The sequence below is a fragment of the Cyberlindnera jadinii genome (genome assembly GCF_001661405.1).
Source record: "Cyberlindnera jadinii NRRL Y-1542 unplaced genomic scaffold CYBJAscaffold_1, whole genome shotgun sequence".
NCBI lineage: Eukaryota > Fungi > Ascomycota > Saccharomycetes > Phaffomycetales > Wickerhamomycetaceae > Williopsis > Williopsis jadinii.
This window is the reverse complement of record NW_017963652.1, coordinates 935332-962353: the sequence shown is the minus strand read 5'-3', so window position 1 is coordinate 962353 and position 27022 is coordinate 935332. Positions and strand designations below refer to the sequence as shown.

General features: G+C 43.6%; 11 protein-coding genes and 1 non-coding gene across 12 annotated transcripts; 6 read left to right on the top strand and 6 right to left on the bottom strand.

Moving 5' to 3' along the window:
- Positions 1 to 4086: 4086 nt before the first annotated feature.
- CYBJADRAFT_160136 (uncharacterized protein) lies at positions 4087 to 5460 on the top strand (the record flags this gene model as incomplete). Its single annotated transcript, XM_020213510.1, has 1 exon — positions 4087 to 5460. One exon carries the CDS (start codon positions 4087 to 4089, stop codon positions 5458 to 5460), a length of 1374 nt encoding a protein of 457 aa, XP_020073185.1.
- Positions 5461 to 6383: 923 nt separating this feature from the next.
- CDC27 (anaphase promoting complex subunit CDC27) lies at positions 6384 to 8556 on the bottom strand (the record flags this gene model as incomplete). Its single annotated transcript, XM_020217460.1, has 2 exons — positions 7563 to 8556; positions 6384 to 7496 (listed from the first exon to the last, which is right to left on the bottom strand). Exons 1-2 carry the CDS (start codon positions 8379 to 8381, stop codon positions 6384 to 6386), a joined length of 1932 nt encoding a protein of 643 aa, XP_020073184.1. The 5' UTR covers positions 8382 to 8556.
- A 362-nt stretch (positions 8557 to 8918) lies between these two features.
- On the top strand, positions 8919 to 11201 carry TMN3 (Tmn3p). Its single transcript, XM_020213250.1, has 2 exons — positions 8919 to 9214; positions 9268 to 11201. Exons 1-2 carry the CDS (start codon positions 9148 to 9150, stop codon positions 11094 to 11096), a joined length of 1896 nt encoding a protein of 631 aa, XP_020073183.1. The 5' UTR covers positions 8919 to 9147; the 3' UTR covers positions 11097 to 11201.
- Positions 11202 to 11253: 52 nt separating this feature from the next.
- Positions 11254 to 11802, bottom strand: LSM4 (U6 snRNA complex subunit LSM4). The gene has a single exon (XM_020214057.1). It carries the CDS (start codon positions 11605 to 11607, stop codon positions 11260 to 11262), a length of 348 nt encoding a protein of 115 aa, XP_020073182.1. The 5' UTR covers positions 11608 to 11802; the 3' UTR covers positions 11254 to 11259.
- A 461-nt stretch (positions 11803 to 12263) lies between these two features.
- On the top strand, positions 12264 to 14568 carry PBP1 (Pbp1p). The gene is made up of 2 exons (XM_020217931.1): positions 12264 to 12515; positions 12609 to 14568. Exons 1-2 carry the CDS (start codon positions 12434 to 12436, stop codon positions 14495 to 14497), a joined length of 1971 nt encoding a protein of 656 aa, XP_020073181.1. The 5' UTR covers positions 12264 to 12433; the 3' UTR covers positions 14498 to 14568.
- Positions 14516 to 15452, bottom strand: RIB4 (lumazine synthase RIB4). Its single transcript, XM_020214056.1, has one exon. It carries the CDS (start codon positions 15159 to 15161, stop codon positions 14640 to 14642), a length of 522 nt encoding a protein of 173 aa, XP_020073180.1. The 5' UTR covers positions 15162 to 15452; the 3' UTR covers positions 14516 to 14639.
- Positions 15453 to 15607: 155 nt separating this feature from the next.
- CYBJADRAFT_t16 lies at positions 15608 to 15680 on the top strand. The gene has a single exon. It is a non-coding gene; the product is annotated as a tRNA-Thr (tRNA).
- A 402-nt stretch (positions 15681 to 16082) lies between these two features.
- Positions 16083 to 17107, bottom strand: CYBJADRAFT_7539 (acetate uptake transporter family protein). The gene has a single exon (XM_020217917.1). It carries the CDS (start codon positions 16907 to 16909, stop codon positions 16121 to 16123), a length of 789 nt encoding a protein of 262 aa, XP_020073179.1. The 5' UTR covers positions 16910 to 17107; the 3' UTR covers positions 16083 to 16120.
- Positions 17108 to 18237: 1130 nt separating this feature from the next.
- CYBJADRAFT_123057 (acetate uptake transporter family protein) lies at positions 18238 to 19053 on the bottom strand (the record flags this gene model as incomplete). Its single annotated transcript, XM_020212461.1, has 1 exon — positions 18238 to 19053. One exon carries the CDS (start codon positions 19051 to 19053, stop codon positions 18238 to 18240), a length of 816 nt encoding a protein of 271 aa, XP_020073178.1.
- Positions 19054 to 21473: 2420 nt separating this feature from the next.
- On the bottom strand, positions 21474 to 22289 carry PIS1 (CDP-diacylglycerol--inositol 3-phosphatidyltransferase). Its single transcript, XM_020214055.1, has one exon. It carries the CDS (start codon positions 22179 to 22181, stop codon positions 21507 to 21509), a length of 675 nt encoding a protein of 224 aa, XP_020073177.1. The 5' UTR covers positions 22182 to 22289; the 3' UTR covers positions 21474 to 21506.
- Positions 22290 to 22470: 181 nt separating this feature from the next.
- Positions 22471 to 24976, top strand: RIX1 (Rix1p). Its single transcript, XM_020214054.1, has one exon. It carries the CDS (start codon positions 22696 to 22698, stop codon positions 24904 to 24906), a length of 2211 nt encoding a protein of 736 aa, XP_020073176.1. The 5' UTR covers positions 22471 to 22695; the 3' UTR covers positions 24907 to 24976.
- Positions 24977 to 25036: 60 nt separating this feature from the next.
- On the top strand, positions 25037 to 26853 carry CYBJADRAFT_7548 (lipase ROG1 family protein). Its single transcript, XM_020217919.1, has 2 exons — positions 25037 to 25200; positions 25267 to 26853. The coding sequence occupies exons 1-2, from the start codon at positions 25166 to 25168 to the stop codon at positions 26591 to 26593; spliced, it is 1362 nt and encodes a 453-aa protein (XP_020073175.1). The 5' UTR covers positions 25037 to 25165; the 3' UTR covers positions 26594 to 26853.
- The last annotated feature ends 169 nt before the right edge of the window (positions 26854 to 27022 follow it).

Below are 27022 nucleotides of genomic sequence, written 5' to 3'. Positions count from 1 at the left end.
AATGTCAGACTTTGAGTAGATAGTGGAACAGGCTGGGGCAAATTATAATCCGGGATCTGGGGGGTGTATGTAAATGAATTACCTTGACATGTAAAAATTGTTGATACATTACTTATCCAGCCTTGGGATAATGCAAGTGTTGAAAGCTGAAACACACATTAACTTCAACACCCCAGAACTGACAGCCAATAGACCCAAGTAATGACGAAATCATGCGAAAATGAAAAAGCAGGAGGATATTTGAAGCAAATCTTTAGGCAGATAATGATCCGCTTTGTCCAATATTCATGTCATTGTAGCTAATAGAGGGATGAAGAGATGAAACTGTCTCTAGTTCACACCATTTGAGACATATTTCAAACCCCCAAATCTATCATACTTCATGAGTCTTTCCAGTATTTCCTTTCTAGGGCAAATAACTAAGGCGTTTCCGTTACTCATACGTACACTGTCTTTCAGCTAAGGCTATGGCAAAACATATTCCAGCCTTTCGACCCGTTATTTTTACATACATTCAAGTGGTTTTAGAGTTTGTGGGGCCTTGTAGCTTCAAGTTAAAACTAAACACCAGTTGTGTATACTGCGCTGTAGAAACCATTCCTTATACCTGACGCACGGGCTCGCGGCATGAGAAAGAGGGTTATAACAGGTATATCGAATGAACCCACTAATAAGTAGCTATGTCAAACCCACGCTACGTTTACTCTCAGAAACAATCACTTGATGAAGCTGTGGCTAATAGTTCTATTAGAAGTCAGGGACTAATATTCCCTTTAACTGATCCTGTGCCAAAACACCATGCAGCGAGCAAGTGACCTTGACAGGCTAGCTGTTGTGGAACAACATTCTACCAAAATACATACGAAATATGTCCTAAACAAAGAACCATACCACCCAGCTGTAACTCACCCTCCGGTGATCTCTTCTAAGACATGCGATTGGTTGTTTTGTCGCCCAATAACATGTAAATATGCCTATAATCAACCTTTAAGCTCCGGGTACTGTAGATTTTATTCCAGTTGAAGAACTGTGTCCTAATAAGGCACTTAGATACTGCATACGCTTACTACTTGGAAGAAGGGCAGATGATATGTTCTTCGATTAGGAATGATACTGGGGCATTTCTTACTGCAGTCTCTCTCCGTATTCGCTTAATTATTACCTTTTTAATGATAATATAGTGATATTAATCTAGCGACCCGAAATTAATTTTACAGACGGCATCGTTATTTCTTTGGAGAATGCCCAATATCTCGTTGTCTGAGCTCATGGTACATAACGATCAGATCGAGGCATAGCTGAGGTCATAAGGTGCATGATTTTATATTAATCTGAGCTGTTGCAAACAAACGTGCGTGGGGCTTATACTTTTCTGGTTAAATGAGTGATTTCCCTATTGAATCCTTTACGAAATATTAACTCGCTTAATTCAGAAGCCTGTGGTAGTTATGCTTGATGTAACTGCGTGATCCAGTAACGTCAGCATCACCATACTATTTTCTCCTTAACGTGGTACTTTGAAGTTTATCAATGGTCCATAATTGACCCAAATATAACTACATACGACGTAATACAAGACTCACGAATAGAAGTTCAATCGATGGAGGCGACAGATGTCAATATTTGATTACCGAGCAACCTCTTGAGTTGGCATGTACCGAGCATTGACCTAAAAGAAGTCAAAACAACGATATACGCCTTCTAAATATTGGATATAGAATTGCATAATAACCGTAGATAATTATATTCTCACAAGTGCTTTGACATACCCATCTTTCTTGAATCATCTGGACCCCAAAGATCACTTTATTGAACGTTTTTCAAGCTGATCAGTGACTCTTGATAAACGTTAATTATAGGCTTATCGAATGGTACAAGGATAAGCTATAAACCAAAGGTAAGACTTACAGTAGACACTAAGCGCATATTTCATACTATGATTGAAATGCATATCGTAACTGAAACGTCAATCAAAAGAGAAGTACAATCGTCATGACACTTTCTTTCCATGGTTATCGGCTCGAATGTGTCTCTCGTATAATATTGGACGCGTCCTACCTACATATGATAAAGTTCAAATCGCCGTGGAGATGGTCATTTCAATGCTACAATTGGCGTTGGCCAAGTAGGACATCTGCGATAGCGTGGAAACATTCTTAGCGATCAGAGAATCTAGATCAGTTCAAAGCTAGGTTGGTATATGTTTATCCTGTCTCTGCATATGTAAAGGATCTCAGATCTGAGATGTTAGCAATGTAAAAGATGTCAAAGTCATGGTGGATAAGCAGAACCACAACATGTGAACATTGGTGAACGTTTAACACCTTCTAACTGGAAAACATCATTTGGTATAAGATAATGGCAATAAGACAGGCTCATCAATATCAGACTCTGAGGCAACAACCCATGTAATTTTCCCTCGTTTGAAGTAATATGTACCCTCCTTGTGTATTAAGCGCACATCCTATCCTTGGGGAGTAAGATTTGATATTCTGTCTCTTTCTGACGTCTGAGAGACTGGACTTCGTAAATCGACCAAACTCTTTGTAATAACACTCGGCTAAAAATTAACGGCAATTACGTTGCAAAAGTACGCAATGGGAGACTGTGTGCATATTAACCCAGGGAACTGCATCATGCTAGTATCACCACAGCTCAAGACATATGTCTAAGGCTTGGTTCTGTATAAATATTTGCAACCTAGAATGGTTTGTGATATCCGACCTTGGGATTCGAGTTTCAGTTCTTTTGCTGAATTAATCGAATCGTAAACTACTGTAACAGTTAACAGTTGTTGCACCTCTGTTATGTTTTACTGGAACAGCTTGGATCATGGACTGTCAAGATTCTGGTGTGTCTACAATGGTTTGAAAGGGACTCTTCGAACCATGGTATTTCCTGATTTTTCCAAGTTCCTATGAACTAACCTTTGAATTTATATTGTCACACCATATTGACTAAGAATTATCTGACTGTCATCATTCCATGTCACTAACAACGCTTAGCCGGTACTTGAAGTCGAATGGTGCCGTATCGATGACTGCTTAGTTGTTGAGTGTGTAAGACATGGTGATATCATTAACTTTTGGAAGCCATAAGCTGAACCCTGGAGAGCACAGGTTATAATTTTGCGGTGGAATTTGTTAAAAAGCACTCCTTGTAGTTAATTTCATCGAAGCATACGAGACCTGAACAGTGTACATGGAGTTTGTCACTTCAAGATTATAGGAGTGGGGAACTTACTTTAATAATTTAACTGCACCTTGCCTTTTCTACAATTATCTATATGCACATGTCATCGCCTACTGAGGTCTATTTCTTCACTGTGACAGGGGAAAACCGTTTCAAAGGGCTAGAGTTGACAGAGCTATGCGATCCAGGGTGCACACGCAACACTCTGTAACCTTGCAATGATATCCAAATGCTCTACAATTATGTATTGGTATAGGCAAATCTGCTGCTATCAAACATCATCCTCCAGACGCACTTGCTGACTGGACAAGTCACCACGAAATGTGCACTTGCAGTCAACGGCTAGCCACTGCTGAGCAGGACCCAACGTTGATCGATATGCGACCCACATACGTTTTGTTACATGCCTACGGAGTGACTTGTGGGCCACAGCCTAAGGTCTCTGAGTGTACAACTGTCGACCGCGTCGCCAAAAGCAAGCACATCCTCATACACTCGCAGTTTAATAATAATGAAGCTAATACTTGGAATTACTTAAGAACCGTCAAGAAGGACCAGTAGATGGCCAACTGTGTCCTTCCTTGTTCTTCGTCCTTCTTACGTTCCGCACCCGTCGCCTAGAGCTTCTTTCCAGATGAGTCCAGGCCAGAGAAAGTGCTCCCCGTTGGCTGTTTTTTCAAGCCCCGGCTAAAAGCACGGGCTTAAGCAAGGCAGTGTAGGCGAAGCAGCTGATTGCTGGAACCAGATTAGGGAGAGTGACGAGCTAATTAGCCGTTCATCTCAGGCAAAAACAAGCCCATCTTGACTTATTCCACTCACAGTTGAAAGTTTTGAACAGCAAACATACCAGGGACTACAGACGAGCAAGAACAATTCCCAGAGAACAATATTCAAATGCATATAAGCAAAGATACTCACGAGTTTTCCTTCACCCTCGACGTCGACGCCCCACATAGGTGGTACTCTGTTGGAGAAACCCCCATCTATACTGTTAACGATGTGGTGACAGGCACAGTCACGCTCCGAGTCAAGAAGGATATAAGTGTGAAGGATATCCAAGTGAAAATATCAGGCCGGTCAAAGACCAAGGTCAGCATGATGGTGAAGAAGGGCGACAAAGTGAGGGAGGAAACTGAAACAACAGATCATGAACTTGTGTATGACGTTGAGACCCTTTTCCCTCCTCTAAACGTCAAGCAAGTTTCCAAGAACAGTAAATTCACTCTGGTTCCAGGTGAGTACGTCCATCACTTTGCGCTGAGATTCCCCTTCAACGGTATGTGTGGTGACCCACAGTCTGTTCGAGAGTCCAACATGGACAGCTCTAGGTACGAGAGGTCCTCCTCTAAGCACCACAGAACTAATGATGGCCAAACACATGTCAGGTCCATGCTACCTCCATCTTTCACAGTGACTGGTGAGAGAACACTGGATAGCAAATCTGTTGATAAAGCATCAATCACATATCAAATCAAGGCTTCTTTGCACAGAGGTGAAATGCTTGCGCCCTCCACTAGGCTCATTCGTGAGCTTGATCTCGTTCAGCCAGGACCTGTATTATCTCAAATACCATCGATACCTTTGATCACTTACTATACCAATACAATATTTTCAGGAAACAGCAGCTACAGACTCAAATTGATCTCCCAGCAGACCATTGTCCCTGGCTACCAGGAGTGGCAGTTGATGTTGCAGTCAACGACAAATCGGCCAGTCACCATTGACTCGTTGTCCTTGGGACTTGAAGGGAAAGTTTGCATCTACTCGGCCAACTTTAATACCAAAGTCCACCATTATATACCGTTGAAGAGCTTTCACAATGTGCCGATATCTTCAGTGGCGTTCGAGCCTAATCCAAATAATGAGCCAGTATTCAAATATCAAGCTGACCTTTCACAATGGCTCGATCCAGTCGATTTATCCAACTCTGTGAGTGACTTTACAACGTGTAATATTTCGATCAGACATGCTTTAATCTTAGACTCTATCATTGAGGGGGCATGCAGTCAGTTGGTGGCCCGAGATATCACTGTGTCAGGCCCACCGTTGGAGGAGGATGAATATGCAAATATTTATGGTCATAGACCATCAAGTACTTTTGAGCCATCCCAAAGTATCCAAGAAGGAAATCCTCCCATCAAACCGCAAAGGCCAACAACTGTTGCCACGATCAGTTCATCATCGCCAATTGAAGAGGTCCCACCCCCTCAACCACAGCGACCAGAACAGCTTCCGTCTTACGAGCAGGCAATTAACTCTTCCCACTAAACAATTCTCCTAATCTGGTTCTTGGCCTACACAACTTGAGTCACATATAGACATGTTAGGTTAGATTATACGTCTTTTCTGTACTCTATGGGTTTATACGTGTAGATGTTATTTTAGTTACATTACTGTCATTACATAGTTACATTCACTGAATGTGCTAAATCTTGAGGTAGTGACATAGACGGTTTCCGCTCATTTTGGCTTCTTCGATCTAGCAAACGTATTCTTAGCCTACTATACGCAAATCACCATTGGCACACTGGCTGAGTTATAAGCCGGTCTTGTCCTCTCGTAGAGATGATGTCAACAATTTAGCATTTCCTATGCCCAGGTCTCAATGCTAGCCATGTGCATTTAGCCGATAAAGCTATGTAATTTGAAGTACAGCGGTTTACAGTTGACGGACTTCATCTACCATGTGCTTTGCATCAAGTGCAATGCTGTGCAGTCGTTTAACACTGTAATAACCTTGCTTAGCACTGTAGAGGATAAACTGGCCATGCAGAATACGAAACAACACAGGCCCAAATGAAACATACGGGTAAATTGTGTACTGTGCGTTGCCATATACATTCACTGTAATAAAGAGGTATATGTTCATGGTCATGTTCCCATGCGCAGATGTACATGTAACTTTCGTTTGTTGTGTTTCATAATTTATCTAGTCCTCTTCGAAATAAGATCCCAGGATCAATTATCCTTCAGCGAACCTATAAGTGCATACATCTATTCTAACTACACTGTATTAGGAGCATCACACAAGTGATCAGTCAATCCGGGTGTTTTAAAACCGGTGCATCAAAGTTGATTACCCTACACAGCTTCTGGTGAAGGTATACCTCTAGGCAATGAAATATATGCTTCGTTGTATGAAGCCCCTGTACATAATCTTGAATAAACATGTTGTTTCTCTTGGAACATGTTCATTGCGAAGACAGCTTTTCCAGTGCTTCCTTCACCAAATGGCTTCCTTTCGGATCCAAATTCAATGCGATGGTATACTGTTTAATGGCATCATTCTTTTTACCAGCCATACTGTATAATTGACCCAATAGGTAGTGAACACTTGCCTCGTCTGGCGCTATGGCAACCAAACTCTCAAATTCAATCAATGATGCATGGTATTGTTCCATTGAAAAGAGCAACTGCGCCTTTTTGAAACGTGCGAGTGCACTCAGTGGCTGAATCTTACATGCCAATTGATACTGGTGTAGGGCCTTGTCACGTTCGTCCAATTTTTCAAGCATCATACCCAAACAACAAATCAAAATCACATTAACAGGGTTTATATCAAGAGCCTTTCTAAAGTGGAATTCTGCACGGGGAAAATTGCCCAACTTCAAATAAACCATACCAATACCATACAATGCGTTGTAATGTTTTGGATCCATCAACAAGGCAAGGCGGAAACTCTCCAATGCATGCTCATAGGCATCGTTGGCCACATATTCATGTCCTTGTAGAGTGTATGCGTATGAAAACTTCTCGTCGATCTGAGTGGCTCGGTGGAAACACTTTATAGCTTCATCAGGTTCTCTTGTCAATGAGAATAAGTTTCCGATCGCTACCCACGTCTGTGGGGCATTTTTGTCAACAGAAACCAACTCATGAGCCAAATGGCATAGCTCAACTTCTTTGTGGAGATGCCAAAGCAGTGTCGAGTAGTATTCCATGTCTTCAATCCTTGTTCGATCTAGTTTTCTCAATTTGTCAAAATACACCTTTGATTCGGGGTAATTCACAATTTCGAAATGCAGTCTCCCCAATTTACTTAAAACCCATGGCGTCTCCAAGTGACTTTCAGGGAGTGTGTTCAAGATCCTAATCGCCTTAAAACAATCAAATCTACACATTGCCTTGTACCCACTTGCATACGTCGCATACAAAGACAATAGATACTGTGCACCAAGGTTTTCATGGGTCATAAAGTTGGAAGTTGAACCATCACTAGACCCCAACAATACCTTTGTCTTCTTTTGAAAGAATTCAGTTGCTGAACTCTTTCGAGGTATGTTAATTTTACTTCTTGATAGAGGCTGTCCGGTTGTGAGTCTTGAAGTAAGTTTCCCGGGTCTCTGATTCTTAACCATCGTGTCCAATACAGGCTGTTGTGGTTGTTTGAAGGTATTTGTATCACGGCTTGTTGAGGAAGATCTCAGTCGTCTAGTTGGTGCGCTAGGCATCGCTGCTTGGTTCAATCTTGGAGTCTCGAACGTATCTGAAACCACTGCTGTTTTTGGACTCGAGTCTGCATTTCCAAATGATTTAAAGGGTTGAATATTAGGTGTTCTAGTTTCTCCAAAGGGATCCCTCAGATCAGAATTATCATATGTTGCTGTTGAATCACCAGATAATGGGAATGAGGATGGATTAGATGGTGTCTTGTATATGGCCTTCACCCTGAAATTTGCCCTCAGCTTATTTAACTCTTCAAATGAATCCCAGATGAAAGGATTCCGCTTCAACGCCTTTGAGTGGCATATTGCGCTCTCTTTGTTATCACCAATGGATGAATATAGCTTCCCCAATAGGTTGAAGAACGTTGCTGGGTCTGGCATCAACCTTCTCTCAAATTCGTACGAAGATGATAGGGAGAACTGTTGGCTTTCCCAGGAGGACTGCGTACTCGTCAACGCATACACTCCCTCCACCCCTTTCTCCAACTTCAATGCAGCCTTAGCAAACACATAAGCGCATCCAATATGCTGGGAGTTTGCAGTCAAGTTGTATGCACATTTGAATCTAGACTGTTTCAATAGAACCAGTCCATAGAGAAACTTTGAGTCCTCATTATGATCTCCCGTCTCAGCAACTAGTTTCTCTGCTGCAAATAGCGCTGACGACAAAAGATCGTTATCAAGACTATACACAACAATAGATCGTAGTTGTTGGTTGCTGTACTCCTTCACAGCCGTTGACATAGTTCCGTTGCTCGTAGATTCCGTCCTTCAACCAGATGCTGTTCTGTTCTTGTATGTTTGATGTGAGTTGATCTTGATAGAAAGTCGTCTGTTCTTCCAGCAGAGGTGAAGCACGTGTTTGTCAACGTTCTCCTTCTTTGATAAACAAAATCTTGATAAACAAAAAACAAGCCACAAAAGGATTAACCGCTCAACTCAAACCATAGTGAGATGGAAGAAAAAAAAACACACGCATCAAAACACTCCCGGAATAGATAAAGGAAAACAATACAATTCCGAGGGATAAACACTGTCTGTCATTTGACGTTCGGTGTCACTAAGACAGCGCGACTAAATGGTACGTGCAGCACCTCTTGTTGCTGAAAAGTGAAAGGTTAGGGTTTCTATAGTGATACGCCCTCCACGAAATTTCAGAAATGGCCGAAGCGTCTGGCTACCGCGGTCCAGCCTTTTGGTGCGGTGTTGTCTTTTTTCTGGTTTTTTTTTTTTTTGCTTTCTCTTTGGGCCTATTTTCGTGGCTCCAAACTTCGAGATAGAAACCACCCTAGAATAAAAACAGAGGTTGTCTTGTATTGCTCAACGAATCTGTTTTTCTTCTTTGACCCACATCTTGCTTATAGCATTGATTCTGTCAGTTACGTGGAACTGTCTGCTTTAGTCATTAAATCTACACTTGTATCGAGATAGCAACGTTAGAAGCAGCGGTCATTTCACAGTTGCATCAATTCAAAAAGGACGAAACACAAAGGGAAAGAAGGATTGGTGGATGAGGTTGGCACTTTTGCTAGTGAGCTGCTTAAACGCAGCCAAAGTGATGGCATGGGACCCGCTTGGTATGTACATCGTGACTGTGCGCATATGGGCGTTTTGTACTAACTGGAAATAGGATGGTCTCCCAACTACTTTGAGCCAGGACAGGCTGTTGATCTGTATGTGAATAGGGTCGAGTCTGACACAACACAGTTGCCGTATGCCTACTACGACTTGCCCTTCACATGTCCGCCTAAGCCTGAAACTAAACCTCTGCATTTGTCATTGAACGAGGTCATCAGAGGTGATCGTATATGGGAGTCCGATTACATATTGAACTTCATGGAGGATGCCCCATGTCATCGTCTGTGTGATCGTTTAACACGTCCTGAAGGACAGAGAAGGGCCGATCAGCTTATCAGAAGTGGATACGTTGTTGAGTGGTTAATCGATGAGTTACCAGGTGCGACGACCTTCATCAGTTCCACCGATAAGAAGAAGTATTACGCTTCGGGCTTCCCTCTCGGATTCGTAAGAAATGGGAGAACATTCATACACAACCATGTGATGATGGTTATCAGATATCACAAGGAGAAAAATGGTAAGTACACCATTGTTGGATTTGAAGTTTACCCAAGAAGTGTCAGTGATTTCCATTGTCCGGGTGCGTCTAAGAACTTTGACAATTTTGAACTCGATGTTGATGCAAAGGATACCATTCTCATACCATTTACTTATTCGGTATACTGGAGAGAAGAATCTGCGATAAGCTGGAACGATAGATGGAAACTGTTTTTCAAGAGTGAAGTCGATGACGACGAAATGCACTGGATCTCATTGGTGAACTCTTTAGTCTTGGTCGCATTCTTATCAACGGTCGTTGCAGCTGTACTCTTAAGAACATTGAATCGTGATATTCAAACTTATAACAGTCTGGATATTGCAACTAATGGCATTGCAGTGGAAACAGATGCTAATGACTACACAAATTCTGGATGGAAGCTAATCTCAAACGATGTTTTCAGAGAACCTTGGAGCTCAGTGTTCTTGTGTCTCTTGTTGTCATCCGGTGTCCAAGTGTTCTTCACAATCATTGGTGTATTAATAGCATCAACTACTGGATTAATGGGTCCGAATGTGAGAAGCAGCATCCTCAGTACGTCATTACTGTTATTCATTGTCGGTGGATGTGCTGCTGGCTATTCTGGTATCAGATTTTACAAAAATTTCACCCAGGAATTGTTTGTCAAACGCAGTTTTGTATTGTCCTTGATCTTTGGTGGTTTCTTACCATTTGTTGTCTTAGTCTCTGTCTTGATACTGAATTGTATCGTATGGGCGAAAGATTCATCAACGGCGTTGCCATTTGGAACTGTGGTACTGCTCATCTTTTTCTTCTTGACCTTAGAGATGCCATTGTCGGCAATTGGAGGGTTTATTGCTAATCGTTCAGCACCTTCAAAGATCAATGCAAACCTCTCCAAACCTATCAGATCCATTCCAAGACAACCAAAGTTCACGTCATATATCTATGCCATACCAGTTTTCGGTCTCTTGCCGTTTGGAACCATATATGTTGAGTTATTATTTGTCTTCAGATCCGTGTGGCTAGAAAAGACCTCTTTCTACTACATGTATGGCTTCTTATTGTTCACCATCTTGTTTTTGAGCGTCATTGTTATGGAGAGTGTTATCGTTTCCATATATGTATCCCTAACATATGGAGACTATAGATGGCAATGGAGATCGTTTATAGTTGGTTCCAGCGTTGCTTGGTACGTCGAAGTGTACTCCATATATTACTTCTTTGTCTACCTAAAGGTTACTGACTTCAGCTCAATAATACTTTACTTGTCATATACCACAATCCTAAGCATTCTGCTAGGTTTTGCATTTGGTGCTTTGGGGTTATATTCTGCATCTATATTCATCTACAGAATATACGGTGCTATCAAGGCTGAGTGAATGCAACACCGAGAGCATGGACCCAACAACGCATAAATTGTTCTACAACAATCACATATACCTGTGTATATATAACAGCACATAAACGTTAATAATAACAATGCTATAATGATATTGCATTAAAATCTTTAGTATACATTGAAAGAGGGAAAAAAAAGAGCGTCTAACTTTGGGAGCGGTTCTGGTGGTTATGGCTGTTGTTGTTATGGTTATTGTTGTGGTTATTGTTATGGCGTCCTCCACGGCCTTGATTATAACCGCCCTGTTGTCTGTTGTAATTGCTTTTGTTGTGTCTATTACCGCTGTAGTTGCCCCTTCTATCATTGTTCTCGTTATTTGATCTGTTTCTCTGCTGTTGGTTTCTGCTGTTCATTGCCTTCACCTGAGGAATCAATTCTTGTGGCAATCTAAGGTATTTGATATCTTTACCCTTAACAAGGATCTCACTCAGCTTGGTGAACGTTTCACCATCGGCACTCGTCTCGATGGCATCTTTCAAAGTCACGTTCATCCAACTATCAGCCTCGATCAGGATGCCGTTAACTGTTTCGCCGGATTTGAGCTCCACAAGAAGTGGTTGTCCCTTTGCATGTGTCACAAGGTATATTGGCAGCTAAAGCACAAAAAAGACGCACAATGTTAGTAACAGCATTATCAGCAGCTGCAATGAGTCGCACTATCACTCACCATATCGTTTCGATTAACACCCAGACACTTTCTCACTACATCAACAAAAGGCTGCTGACACTCCGTTGATTTCTGTTGACTTTTTCACATAGTTCAAGCACTTTCGATAGGGCCACCCACGCCATTACCCTGCCTTCCCGCCCCCATTACAAAAGAAGTGAAAAAAACTACAAACCAAAACAAACAAACACACACACCAAAAAAATACACGAAAGAAAAGGCCCACCTTTTTCGTCTAGAAACTTGGATTTGTTCAATTCTTCTTGGAGAACAAAGGAAGACATCACCTGTTTTCCCCTGCTTCTTTAGAACTCTAAGGGCTGTAAGTAAGAGTCTTCTTGTTGAGCTCTCGTGCTGTTGTCTCCGCCCCGCCCCTTGTTTGTTTATCTCTCTTCGTACAGATCGAAAGGGCGAAAAGGTCTCTGTGTATTCCCTTTTTGTGTGTGGACTAAGTGTTGTGGCGCTTATCCGTTGTTTACTCCGTGGAACATTGACCGTTTGTGAGATTAACAACACCGTATCTGGTTGATCTTCCTGTGCTTATCTTTCCGTGGGACTCGCTTTTTATACACCTCTTGGTGGCTCTTGTTTGCCTGGCTGTTGGCGCATCTCTCCCCCTGTGACACATAAAGGGCCAGCGTTCTTCTTCAATGTCAAAGCAAAGCAATCGCAAAAGCTTCGAAACTCAGCCATATGGCAGCCGTTCTGGTTCCAAAGGCCACTCGCATCGTCGTAACACTGGGAATTCTGGTTCTGGGACCAACGTCAATGGCAACGGCGGTTCCAATGGTGCCGTTATAAACACTGACAAGGTGACTGATGCCGAATTTCAATCACATCAGAAGGATCGTCTTTTGTATTTGATTATGTGCTCTATAGGCGCGCATATAAGGATTGCAACAAACTCTGGTGAATACCTGGAAGGGACGCTGGAAAATATTGACCCAACAACGATGAAAGTAGTCATTAAGCAGGATTCTAGTGTTGTTGCTGTGAATTTTGAAGACTTTACTGATTTCGAAATATCCAGCGTTGACCTCTTCAACGAAGCGGTTGTTAGAAACATTGGTAGCTTCAAAACAGATTCTGATATCTCTGCTAATAAGGCAAGTGCACCACGTCGTGGTGAAAACATTGAAAAATGGGTCCCAGAAGTTGGAGAGAGTACTGGTCTGGAGCTTGAGGGGTTGACGCTTGAAGACTCCAAAACTGATAACTGGGATCAATTCCAAACGAACGAAAGAAAATTTGGTATTAAATCTGAGTTTGATGAACACATGTACACTACAAAAATCAACAAGGATGATCCAAACTACAAAAAGAATTTGGAAATAGCAGATGCGTTGGCGAAGGATATAGAGTCTCAGGGCCATTCAGGAAATGCCCATTTGGCTGAGGAGCGTGGTGTTGCATTTGATGATAGTGGAATTGATGAAGAGGATAAATATTCTGGAGTTGATAGATCGGCCAAGACAGTCTCCAAGGGTGATGCGTTGTTCAATTCTTTGATGAACAAAGATAGTAAGAATGCAACGTTTGAGAGTGAAGTCAAGAGTAAATATATTCCTCCAACACAGAGGTCTAGATTGGAACACATTGATCCGTCAATCGTCTCGTCGTCTAAGGTTACATCGCTGCAAAAACCTTCCCAGGAACAAGCAAAGCCTGCCACGATTCCCTCAAAACCACCAGTGTCCACGGTTAAATCTTCTGTGACGAATTCTAAATCACAGGATCAGAAAAAGAACAGCAACTTGAAAGAGATCAACTCATTGAAGGAGTTCTCACAAAACTTTAAGATTCATTCAAAAATTCCTGAAGATTTGTTACCTATAATTACCAAGGATAAGCAAAAACAGGATGAGATTGTGAAAAAGTCCGAGGCTGAGTCGAAAGAAAGGAACAGTACAACAAAACAAAATGCTCTTCCCCCTCAATCTCAAGCCCAAGAAAGTCTCTCAAAGGTTGCTTCTGCACAAACAAGTGCTACTAATACGCCTGTATCCAAAAAGGCTGAACTTTCTTCATGCAAGCACCATCATAAGTTGAATGCAAAGGCTGTGCCATTCACCCCTTCTTTCAACTCATCCTCTTCAAGTCCAGTTGTGTCTAATGTATCCACTCCTCATTTCAATGTCAACTCGCCAAGATTGGCACAATCGGGATACAGATCAAAAAGATCACATATGTCTTTGTTTGCTCCAGACAAATTACCATCAGTAGACAAGAAGAAAAAACTGGGAGATAATTTTAACTTCTTCAAAGCATGCCGTGCTGAGTACAATTCACTACCAAAGAAGGATGTGAAGCACCCTTTCACGCTTGAAAGACCCTTCAACACACCACCAACATGGAGTGATAGTACAATTTCGTACAGAACTTTTTTCCCTGATCCTTCCACGTTGAAGTCTCCTATGTTTGCCTCCATACCTCAACAACAGTTTCAACCAATGCCGATGATGAATGCGCCAGGACAGTTCTTGTATCCGCCACAACCCTTCATGCAACCTATGCGCCTTTCACCTCAAATGGCACAACCAGGATTATCAGTGCAGCCATTACAACCGATGTACATCCAACCAGGAATGATGCCTGGTGCACCAATGGGGTATTCTGGTGGGTATGCGAGAGGTTATCAAGTTGGTGGGCCTGTACCAATGCAATTGCAACAGGGCAATCCAGGCAGACCGCACAGTTACAACAAAAACCATTGAGATTACAAGAGTTAAGTTCTTCTACTTATCACTCTTTGTTACATCAAATTAGCGTAAATACAATATCACTTTGGAATTTTTAGTTCTTTTCGTTTTGTCTAATCCTTCCCGATATGCTCGTGGCAAGTTATCTATTGCAGAGTTAGACGTTGATGTGGCCATGCTCATACTTAACAAACTTTGTAGCCATCTCAACAGCAGCAGCACCCCAATCTTCACCGTGGTTGTGCATGCCTGGCTTCAATCCTGCTCTAACTTCGGCTTGTTCCTCTGTAAGAACCGTCAAGACACCAAAGATAACTGGGATTTCAAGGGTTTCGTTCAATCTCATAAGGGCATTAGTGGTTGAGTCACAGATGTACTCAAAGTGCATGGTGGAACCTTTAATCAAGACACCAATTGGAATGATAGCATCCAGCTCAACACCAACAGTCTTTCTAAGCTTCTCTTGGAGTTTTCTGGTACCGAATGGCAATTCAAAAGAACCTGGAACGGTCTCAACAAAGATGTTCTCCTCCTTAACCCCAAACTCCTTGAGTTTCTTGATGGCACCACTGACGAGCGCATCAATGATAGCTGTGTTCCAGCGAGCATGGACAATACCGATCTTCAAATTCGAACCATCATATTTCTGGTCAACGACACCCAAACCCTTAATAGCCATCTTGTTTTGCACGATATAACCTATGTATTTCTATACTATGAGATCAAAGTCCCTGTAGCTATTGCTGGAGAGGTGGGAGAGAAAAAAAGAGCGCTATTTTGTATTTCCCAGGCTCGTTGATGCATCCCCGAAGAGGGGGTGCCACAGTAATTTTTTCTCCAGGCACAATTCACTGTGCCGGCGAACGATGGCTTCAGAACTCTTTCAATTCGTAGCTGTATAAAAAAGATACTTCACCATTTCAGGGATTTGCCATTGATCAATTGAACCCTTCTGTTTGTGAGTTTATCGTCATTCCGTATTAGTAACTTGCTGACAAATGATGTTGTTCCCAGGTTCGCATTACATGTGATTCTACGAAACGTTCAGTACAGAGTGCCCTCATCACCTGTATTATGACTATCTATGTGTCTAGGGACACTGTAAAATTTTCAAAACAAGAAGAAGCTTCTATGGCCAAGTTGGTAAGGCGCTACACTAGTAATGTAGCGATCCTCAGTTCGACTCTGAGTGGAAGCACTTCCTTTTTTTCAATCTGCTTTCACCGGTCATGCATTCTGGAATGCAGCTGCATGCGTCACGATGAGGAAACATGCATATCAGCAGTCACTAGAAGATGGTGTATTCAGCATAAGTGAAATGAATACAAGAGCCCAAATGAGCTTGTAACGCATTTAGAAACCAGGAAAGCTGATGTTGGTTATTTTTAGACAGGGAAGATATTACATGGTAGATAACGTGAGATTACCTGAAATTTCTACGTGACTGAACAGTGAAGGACAATTGTAAATTAATAAGAATAAAAAACACTGTTGGCGTCTTTAGGAAAATAAAATTACTGGTTGTTACATGTATAATTCAAATCGTATATATTGTGTTATAAATTCTCATTCTCTTTTGGGACAGTAACAAAGGCAAATTAAGCCCTATCAACCTCTTATTATGGAAGTCCCAAGTAATCACAAATGGCTAGCACCTGGGAGTGGCCATGGCTTTGGAACGAAGTAGCTGATCTCCTTTGTAGCGATACCTGCGTACGCATTGTACCAAGCCAGAAATCCAGTAATCACACCAAACACACCACCAGCTCTTTGGCAACCAACGTGACGTGTGAACGAAGCCACCGTTAACAGGATGAATGTGATTTCAAGTAAAAAGAACATGGAGAAGAAGGCAACAGTGGACTTCATGGTGCAAAGCAGAATCAGAAAAGTAAAGATTACCCAACCTAGCAGGAAGAATCCTATAGCATTTTCCAGTTCGATTGGATCGTCGTAGGCAGCTTTGATTCCAAACCAGTCAATTTCAATAGCTGCCCAGCTCAACCAGAAACAGCCATACGATGTTAGAACCACACTACCAAAAGTGTTCTCAAGGGCAATTTCCCACATTCCGGCTAAGATTTGCGCAAATCCTCCATAGAAAAACGCAGGTGCAACTGCAACATTTGGCGTTCTGATACCCATTGCCCTTGCATTAGCCATACTGAGAACCAGTGTTGTTAACGCGAACCCACAGAGACCAATAGGGACTGGATTGGCAAACTTACGTTGTGGTTGAGCGTGGACACCAGGTTGAAGATCACCACCGAAAGCACTCCATAACTCTGACTTACGAACTTTCATTCTTCCAAGCATGACAAACTCATCGTTAGGACCTGCTGTTCTAACCTGAGAGATTGGGTGGGAATCGTAGTTCAACTCTCCCAGTGAAGAAATTTTCTCCAAGTCCTCATTAATACTAGACATCTTGACTTTTTACTTGTTGTACTTATACTGTAGTTTTCTCAACAGCAACATGATATATTCAGTCCTGGTGGAGTGTCTATAGTTCTTATAGTTGGTCTTGGACCCCATTTTTGAACGAGTTCTCCAATTCCATCATTGCACCTCTTTTTCTGTGAAGGTTTCACAACAAGTACTACACCACAACTTCAAATTCAGCATCTTCATCACCACCCTAAAGCAGTACTGCTTTTCGAATGTTGAAGGTGGAGACTACCCTTCAAAGTCCACCTAGGAATCGCATGGTTGCTTACTGAGTACGCACAAACAACCAGCATAGATGGAATGTGGAGTAAACTTGTGAGGGGGAGGGGGATCAGGCGAGCCTCAGCCTGTTCAAAGACCATCTCTGCCTTCCAATGGTTAGCACCCTGCTTCAGCCTATTCCAAATCTCCCCTGGCTTATGGGATCATCTCTATTGCAACCAGTGGATGCACCAGTGGTTGCCCCAGCACTAATCGTTTCCTGCACAAACTCCATGATCCGCCATGCGTTCCCAAATCTCGAATCTCCACAGTTACAGGAGGAATAGAGTTCAAAATGAGCGAATACCTCGAAGCAGAATTACACGCAACTTTTAAAGGCACTCTGCGCTACCCCAAGGGATCTCAACAGTGGAGAAGCTGACGTCTAACGTCTCATGGCTGTGTGGACCATCCCAACACCACATACTTGTTGATATAGACTGAGATGGTCCCATTCCATTGAAGACGGCTGATAAAATGTTGAGAGTGGGCGCCCCAGACTTTTAAGTGGATTGGTCTCTCTTAGCACAACGCTGGGGTCATTTCCCCACCAAGTTGTGGTGCGGATGAAGGGTGGAGTTGTGATTTGTGAGAAGCAGCTAAACGTGCTGTACGATTGGTGTCACTGTGATTAGCCAAGGTGGACAGTGGTTCACCAGAGGGGAAGCACTGATGCAGAGAACTCGTGTACACGGTAGATCTACACGCCCTTGTTAGGTATTACAACGTGGTTCTGGCTCCACATGCAGATGTGCCTTGTTCAGGTATAAGGGGCTATATATGCTGTAGACTGTTCTTCTTTCAGTATGAGTACATAACTGGCTGTGGAATCAACTCTGCAAACCATCACCAATATGGAGGAGGATATAGGCATGGCCTCATGTGTCTTGTGGTTCCATAACCACAGATGTGAGCTGTACCTACGGTAATGTTTTGAGAGTATTACAGATTGGCATTAAGAGTGAAATAAATACAATAAATAACAAGATTGGAGCGCGAGTGGTCGTCTCAAGTGCAAAGGATACCGGACCTTGGGTCTATACTGTTCAAGAACGCTTTGCACCAGGCAAAGGAAGTGGAATAGCAACGACATAACTGTTCTCCTTCGTCGCCAAACCTGCAAATGCGTTATACCAAGCGATGAAGGAGGTGATGACACCAAAGACACCACCGGCTCTTGAGACACCGGTCTTACGCGTGAACTCTCCAATGGTCAGCAGTAGGAAAGTGATATCCAAGAAGAAGAACAGGGAGAAGAAGGCAACCGTTGATTTCACGGTGCAGAGAACGAGCATGAAGGTGAATATGGTCCAGCCCAGGAGGAAGAACCCGACGGCGTTGGCCAGCATGATTGGATCGTCATAGGCTTTCTTGATACCGAACCAATCGATCTGAATCGCGGCCCAACTCATCCAGAATCCACCATACGACGATAAAGCTGTGCCACCAAATGTGTTATCTAACGAGATTTCCCACATACCTGCGAGCAGCTGGACCAACCCACCGTAGAAGCACGCAGCACCAACAGCTGCGTTTGGGATCGTGACACCCATCGCACGCGCATTCGCCATGGACAGCACAAACGTTGTCAATGCGAAACCGCACAACCCCAGCGGAGCAGGGTTGGCCAAACGCTGTGGTGGCGGGGCGTGCACACCTGGCTGCAAATCACCACCGAATGCTGTCCAAAGCTCGGAGCGCAGAACCTTCTGGTGGCCAATCATGAGGTACTCATCCTGGTCGCCTGTGGTGTACACCTTCGACACGGGAATCTCCCCGTGTTCGACGTCCGGTTTACCTCCAGTCGACGCATAATCCTGTGTCTGAGGGTTGTTTAGTGTTTGGTTTTCCTTGTCCGACATGTCTAAAAGTCTTGTCCTTGGTTGTCTGAGTATTTGCTCCAGAAACCGTTGGTGCAGAGACAGAAAATGTGGAATTGTGTGTTGCTTTTATACCACGAACTGCCACAGGTATACAGAGGCCCGTTTAGAGGACAAAAAGGAAAGCTACAGCTGATAACGTGAAGCGGTCCCTTTTCCCTTTTGCCTACAGGCGTATGAGATCCACAATGTACGTGTCGGGACTTTTAACTCGCAGCGTGCGCTTCGGGACCACGCGCAACCCAGTGTGGGGTTATTGGTGGGACCTTTGTCCGGCTTTGTCTCCATCGGCTTTGTCTCCATCGGCTAGCTGCAAATATGGGACATTTCGTTGCCGTTAGCTGGAGACATGCCCTGCTCCTCCAACAGGGCCCAGCTCACGGATTACAAATCACCATTGTAAAGTACGCTCTACACAGCATAGCCCGGTTGAAAAATTTTCTCCTGTGTTTCATTTCTTTTCATTTCATTTCGTTGCTTTCATCCTTCAGCCGTCATGTTATGTGTGGGTGAGGTTGTTCTGTCTTCATGTAAAGACAGAGGCGCGCGTGCATGAGCACTGCGAAGGCATCACAATAGCACAGATTGTTCCAAGAAGTTGCGAGGATCGCTTGGAGCTTGGGGCTCTCTACAGGGGGGGGGGGCATCTGGGGGAGGGGCAGGACAAATGTGTATCAACGTCTGTTGCTGAGTCCTTGCCGTCTACCCCTCTGCTCTTCCCCAGGGTGTAGAACCGTTGGTTCCTGTTGTTGAGGGGAACATGGCATAGAGGCAGAACCGACTTCTCGGCAACCGTTGTGATCCAAGTTTTAACAATGTCTTGATAACGGTTTGGTGTTTCTTGATGAGAGGTAAGCTGGGACGAGCAGAGCTTCAGTATGAACGATAGGGATAGAGCCAGTGATGGAGGACGCCTTTGTGCGATTGTCTGACAAGAAAAGAAATTGCAGGTCTGAGTGGGGTAGACCTTATATTGGCGCGATGCTACCAGGCTCTACAGGGGGATTTAGCCGGCTGAGTGGGCAGACCCACACCGTCAGCTGTTTATTAGGCGGTGCACAGCATATATTTAACACGCTGACCACCGTGACCGGTTTACGTTCTCCTTGCACCCGTATAATGTATTCGTAGCACGTTAGAGCTGGGCTGTGAGCTGGTATTTGAGGTGACTGGGAACGGTTCGCGCTGGCTGGCACATCCATTCCTACAAGTTACAGGTACAAGTTGTCGGACATGCCAACCAACATACGTTGACAAGCTACAACACCGGAAGGACTCCGACAAGTGTTCCTGCTCGGTTCAAATGCCCTGCAGTAAATGGGCCATGTTCCATACGTTCACTTTCAACGAACACGGTGGTGTGTGTAAAAAGCAATCCTCAACATCTGTCAGCCATTCACCCAGGGAATCGAGCGCTTCTTCTGCCTCATCACACCCTATCGTGCGGTCCAATCAGCTAGAGCGTGAGAAGCAGCAACCGCAAAATAGTCACAAAATCTGTTTCCCAACGGGGGATCATTCTACCTTAGACGTATATCATATCTACTGGGACGACTAGGTTGTATCGTCGATGTGCAACATGCATCAGATACGTCGAAATGATGTTCAAGACACCAGTGGAGCCTTCAAAAGTCATTCAGAAATACGGCTCTGCCGATGGTGATGTCCCGCTTTTTCGAGTCCGATCTGGCATTGGGCTTTCGACGTGTGGTGCGACCCGTTTGTGGTGAGATTGGTAGGAGACGCACTGCAACCGTACGAGCTTCACTTTGACAGTGTGAAATCACACTGTGATGTTTCATAACCAGCACAGTCGCCGGTTCTATCGTACACCATGGCCGAATATATGGTAACTGCTAGAGGTTGGCCTTCACTCCGCAGATTTCATCCTGAATGCCACTGGGACCCCGTCATGACCGGGTCCGGCCCTTAGAAAATGAGCACACCCGTACACCACGGGTCTGGCTGCCCTAATATTTCTGTGACGAGGCGTGCGTGTGTCCTTAACCAGTTTTCCTCTCAATTTTTCACCAAAAAGGTTTTTTTCACTGTTCAGAGCTTTCTCACCTTCCTCTTTCACTTTTTTTCTTCTCCTTATGAACCTTCCATAGTTTTAAACTAACGTGATGAAATCTCGCGTCTATCTCTTCTAACGATTCTTCCCTCGGAGGTGTGAAAGCACATTTCGAGAATGGATGCCTTTTAGGCGTTCTGGGTTTCGATGGGGATGGGCATTCGACGCAACCTTTTCTTGTTACATAACTATTTGGATGCTCTAAGGAGAAGTTCTGATTTACCTCTAAGACTGTGCAGAAGGTTCATCATCGGTTTATAGCTCGTAGACGTATAATGCACGTGCACTCATACCACGTAGCACGGAAAAAAGATTACAAAACATTTGACTATGAAGACTCTAAGAAGTGTTGTATTTGAAGCTAATTACTCTTATTGCTCTTCTTCAAGTCAGCAACGTCCAATTCGGCTAAGAGAACAGAAGCTCTGACTAGTTGGATAACATTAGTCAACTGCTTGAAGAGATAAAAGGGCAAAGAGATGATTGCACCGACGGAGAAGACAGAAAAAGTCTTGCCAAAGACGGTAACGTCCCAAATTGGGAAGTATGCAAGGTACAGCGCCACGTAGAACAACTCGTTGAAGAAGCACATCGTGAAGAGAACGTTTCTATCTGTGTAGTACAATCTCAACAGCCAGTTGCTCTCCTTGTCGATGCTCTTGTGAGAAGTACCACCGGTCTGTAGAGTGGCATACATGTGCATGTAATGAGATGCCAAATCTAGGGACACCAGCAGTTGGAAGATGAAGACATATTGAGGGTACAATACGCAAAGGAAGCAGATCAAGGAACTGGTTGTACATCTATCCGTAACCATATCCAAAACCGCACCAAATCGACTGGTCTGATGGAAGTGGCGGGCCGCATGCCCATCGAGCGCGTCCAAGAGACAAGATACCGAGTAACTGGTGATGCAGTATAACGGGTGGCTCTTCATGAGTTGAAACGACACAATGGCCGTGATCACTCTCAGATACCCAATGTAGTTGGGAATGTAGTGGAAAATCGTGCTTGTCGTAGCAATCGTTGTAGACATCTTGTCAAGACCAGAGGTATCCTATTCAAAAACAGTATCCGAAGCACCAACACTTCCGGTGATACTTGTAGTCTTTCCCTGTGTACGAGGAGAACACACCTATTGTTTACTGTTATGGGAGAGAAGGTATGTTTCTTTTGGAAAAGTTTACCCGCGATGATCGATCGGAAGGTCGGAAAAAACACACACAGCACACCATATGAGACAAATAGCCTAATCCGGTAACACACCCAATTAGGCACTGTCGGAGTGATTGGGGGTATAAAGTGAGTATATGTTGGCTGTTTAGTAGATCTGTGAGGTTGATGGAGATCACTTGATCATCTTACGTGGATTTGTGCGTTAGTACTCCTTCGTGTTTGATTCCGGGTCCCCAAGCTTTCATTGTTGATTCCTTTTAGGGCTCATCGGCATCTCATCTCGATGTGAAATTTTTCAAGGACATAACTTCTTCGGAGCTTTAACAACTCCAACACGGTGAGAGCAACTCGGAGTGAGACTAAAAGTGAGGAATATGGTTACTCCTGCCATCCCAATCTCCTTGATATTGGAGATCCTTGAGGATCCTAAGCCGGCCCATGTAAAGCACGTTCTCAAATCATTGTATCTCTGCCCAGAGACCGTGACATCTGCGTCAAAGGCAGATCTCAACCATTTTGTTTCAAGAACTGCAAACTTGTTGAACAGCAGGGAAGATTATAAGAGATGGTTTGGATGTCACATCGTGCAGATTGTGTCTCTGAATCCTGTTGTGATCACCACATCCGGTGTCGGCTTCATCACTGCGCTGTTGAAACTGGTCCATCACCAAACCTCTGTTACCACTGTGGTGTTCCAGAATGCGGTTTTGGCCTTGAACTCGATCATCATCAGCATCAGAGGTAAGCCTGTCTTAACGAGGGAGATTCTCACTCCAAACTTGCCGAATATCATCTCAGCTCTGTTGGAAAACTTGGAAAGAGACGTTTTTACTGTGCTGCCAATCTTGAAACAGCTATTGGTAAAGAACACTACAACTTTCAAACCATTTGTTAAAAAGCTGGAAACCAAGCTGGTCAAACTGTTGGTTGAGAATTTCCACACCCTGGATAGCTCATTACAAGAGGAGGTGTGCCAAACGTATGCGTACCTCAACTTGATCAAACCAACTCAGCACCAAACCCAACCTGGATCTGCTCAACCACTGCCTGATGACCAATGGAGACTGAAGATCTTACAGCTTATGGATGAAACTCGCAATGTCATCATGGTGTATGATAATATCATTGAGCTAAGCTCAGAAAGAGAGTCTATGGATCTTATCAAGCAATTGCCAAGTTTTGAAAAGAACGACCATCACATCTTCCCATTTCTGCACATTGACTTATCCCAACCGATCACATTGGTTTCTATATCTGAGAGAATTGATGTGTTGCTAAAACTGTTGACAGCGCTCATCACGGTGCCAACGCCATTCCCTGTTCGTATTCCGTTGGGACAGTTGGTGCAATTGGGGAACTTATTGATGGGTATTTCACCAAATTACATCTCGATAAAGCCAGAGTTGAAGAAAGACCACGACCTCAAACAGATGATTTTAAACGATATCATCAAGACTCAAATCCACGGTTGCAACTTGGTTCTTAACATCTCAAAGACTTACAAAAAATTGGTATTACCTCATTTCCCTTCTATTTTGTCAAGTTTAGAGGTTATTGTTCCTATTAAGAACGAAAAGGGCAAGAAAGGTATCAACATTGACACCCAGTGTGCACTAAACATGGAGTCAGACCTTCTTCAGGTCATTCAAACTGTGACGGAATTGTTACACTTGGTGGATTCGCTAACGGAATTTGAACTTGTGAATAAACTCGTTGACGTCTCCATTCTTCTCCTTTCAAAGAGAACACCATTGGAGAGTCTGTTGCAGAAACAGCCAGTGCCAACGAGCATTGAGAACAATTCACAGAGTCAAAAGAATAAGAAGAAGAAGAAAAGCAAAGATACCACACCGTTGGCTGATATTTTATCACATGCAGAGTTGTTTGAACTGGATCCACCAAAGCGTACTGTCCAGGTCATCGTATCATTCTTTGGAGTTTTAATTAAGAAAGTCAGTAAACTCGATGCAAATTACAAGATTAAGGTCATCAAGTATATCATTGCCAGTGCTGTTAAGCAACAATCCATTAACGGCACGATAAATGCTCTCACTGTGGAATTGCTGGAGTCGCTGGTCCTGTTCCCAGGTGTTGGTGAAGTTTACTCTGTCTTGCCAATCGTTAAGAGACTGTTACCAAACAATGAGAAGTTGAGTCTTCTAACCAACCCAAGATTCCCTATTCTCGATGTAAAGTACAAGCCTCGTGCCCAAGAGACTGTTGAAGACGACGAAGACGAAGACATGGATGAAATTGAGGTTTCTGTTGTGGAAACCATAGTCAAGGACACCTTTGTAGAGGACTTAAAGATCGCAAAGGAGGTGCCAAAAGAGACTCCAGCTGTCAGTGTGTTCAAGACAGAGGAACAGATACAGACTATGGAGTTCCCAAGTGAAGATGCTCAGCCTACTGATGAGGCAAAGACCCGTCCACTGGAAGAAGAGGACGACACCCCTTCCAAACGCATCAAGATCCAGCAGTCAGCTCAAATTGCTGAGACGGAAAAACACATCGAAGATGAGAGCGAGAACGATGGGAGTGACTTTGAGATCCCGCTTATCGATATCGATAGTGATGAAGAGTGATGAGATGGGATGGGATGTCTGGGTGTCGTGGTGTCTGGGTGTCTGGGTGGCGTGGTGTCTGGGTGTGTGGATGTTTGGGTGTTTGGATGTCTGGGTGTATAGACACGCCTCGACAAGTTTCTTACTCATCGGCTAGAAGTTGTAAACACACATCGTAGCACATGTTCCCAACAGCCTCCCTACCTGTTCTAGAGGCTACCCCCTTATATAATTTATCTGCAGATCTCTAGCTTCGGTATTCAGTTGTCTAATTGAAACTATGCCCAACGCACATTTGTTTGTTTTAATCCATGGGTTAGTATGCCACTGTGTTACTGAATGAGTTACATTGCTTCGAGTTTTGACGCTAACCCTTCACAGCCTATGGGGCGGTGCCAATCATCTGAAGGCTGCTGATGAGATGATTCAGAGTTGTGTATCTTCACCGAATGAAGAAATCCACACCATTAGGCCGAAGACCTCCTCGCTTTTCAAGACGTATGATGGAATCGAGATGATTGGTGACCGTATGCTGGTGGAGATCATAGCAAAGATAAACGACTTGCACGGTGAGAATGTTGTTGTCACGAAGATCAGCTTTATTGGTTACTCACTTGGAGGACTGGTATCAAGATACGTTATCGGAGAGCTGGAGAAGAAGAAGATATTCGACGACATAGAGCCTATGTTCTTCTGCACGTTTGCATCACCACATCTCGGTGTTCAATTCTTTAGACGGCGTTCTATGATTTTGAACTTTTTGGGCAGTCAAGTGCTCGGCCTCGTTGGATCAGAACTCTTCATCAAGGACCGTTCCAAGATTCTTGTGAAACTTGCAAGTGATGAGTACCTGGAGGGATTAGGTAAATTCAAAGAGAGATTTTGCTTTGCGAACATTAGACATGACCGCACAGTGAGTTTCTACTCTGCCTATATCACCGATAAGAACCCATTTGATGCTCATTGGGACAGTATTGAGTTGTCATTTGACTTTGAAGATGGTATTCTACCTACCTATCGGGTACATGGTGTCGATGTGAAGCCAAGGTTTGTCAACATTGCAAAGTCCAATTTTGTTGGTCCTGGTAGGGTTTTCCGAAAGAAATCGCTTCGGAAGAAGTTGAGGTTTATCGGTATAATACTGGCTGCGTCTGTTATACTGCCAATATGGATCCCGGTTGTTCTTACTGCGAGTACCATCGCCTCTATTGTAAGTTACTTCATCGTTTCAACACACAAGAAGGTTGAGTTTGAAGACTTGAAGCGTCCTGATTCTTCGAAGCTATCAGCCGGCTTTGAGGAAAGACTACAAGAGGCTACTGGCGAGGCCTTTGAGAACGCCATCAATATTGGCCAGTACGATGCAAACACCGATTGGGACGAAACCAGTCATGGGGATTCGATAGCAACATTGACACCTATCGAATCAGTGAAAGCTGTTGACGCCGAATTCGAAAACAGACCGATTGCAGCCTCAGTGATATTTCACGATACCAAGCCACTGGCTTTGAACGCTGACCGTCAATATATCAACGAGAAGTTGAACTCGTTAGTGTGGAGCAAGTTTGCTGTCTACGTCAACGTGCTAAACGCACACGATGGAATCATTGCACGGAAGGGGCTGAAGAGAAGCACAGCCAAAGGGATAGCTGTTATTCGTTTTTACGCAGAGCTCATCAACAAGAAGCTGAACAGCCAAGCTGAGTAGTTGAAACAGTGCATCTGGATGTAAATGAATAAAGCATGGCACCATGCGGTTGATTGGCATTGGAATTTATTGCTTAGGTCCTCCGTTGGTAGGAGGTTGATGTTGTGGGTGAAGTTGTAAGGGTGTATGGTGTGGATTGATCACCTTGGTTATTGAAGAGCTTCGGATCACGGCATGCAAGCGTTATTCCTATTGGTCAATCTTGAAAGTGCGATGCAAACGTGACCATGTGGAGACCACGAGCAGATCACGATCAGACCATGTTGGATTCTTATGGAGACCACCTTTGGCTATTAGAGTTGATCCTTTGACTTGGTGGTCATAGCGAAGCAATGTCCTAGCATTTTTATGGTTGCCGGGGTAACAAAGAGCCAGAATTACATATATAAGACAACACGTTCTGGTTTATTCTGGACGAACCATGACCCA

Bases quoted from the DNA above. Each gene is read 5' to 3' on its own strand.
- RIB4 (XM_020214056.1), bottom strand. From the start codon at position 15,161: ATGGCTATTAAGGGTTTGGGTGTCGTTGACCAGAAATATGATGGTTCG.
- TMN3 (XM_020213250.1), top strand. From the start codon at position 9,148: ATGAGGTTGGCACTTTTGCTAGTGAGCTGCTTAAACGCAGCCAAAGTG. The intron at 9,215-9,267 runs GTATGTACATCG...AACTGGAAATAG, and splicing joins GATGGCATGGGACCCGCTTG to GATGGTCTCCCAACTACTTT.
- PIS1 (XM_020214055.1), bottom strand. From the start codon at position 22,181: ATGTCTACAACGATTGCTACGACAAGCACGATTTTCCACTACATTCCC.
- PBP1 (XM_020217931.1), top strand. From the start codon at position 12,434: ATGTCAAAGCAAAGCAATCGCAAAAGCTTCGAAACTCAGCCATATGGC. The intron at 12,516-12,608 runs GTAACACTGGGA...TGACTGATGCCG, and splicing joins CAAAGGCCACTCGCATCGTC to AATTTCAATCACATCAGAAG.
- LSM4 (XM_020214057.1), bottom strand. From the start codon at position 11,607: ATGAACGTGACTTTGAAAGATGCCATCGAGACGAGTGCCGATGGTGAA.
- CYBJADRAFT_7539 (XM_020217917.1), bottom strand. From the start codon at position 16,909: ATGTCTAGTATTAATGAGGACTTGGAGAAAATTTCTTCACTGGGAGAG.
- RIX1 (XM_020214054.1), top strand. From the start codon at position 22,696: ATGGTTACTCCTGCCATCCCAATCTCCTTGATATTGGAGATCCTTGAG.
- CYBJADRAFT_7548 (XM_020217919.1), top strand. From the start codon at position 25,166: ATGCCCAACGCACATTTGTTTGTTTTAATCCATGG. The intron at 25,201-25,266 runs GTTAGTATGCCA...AACCCTTCACAG, and splicing joins TTGTTTGTTTTAATCCATGG to CCTATGGGGCGGTGCCAATC.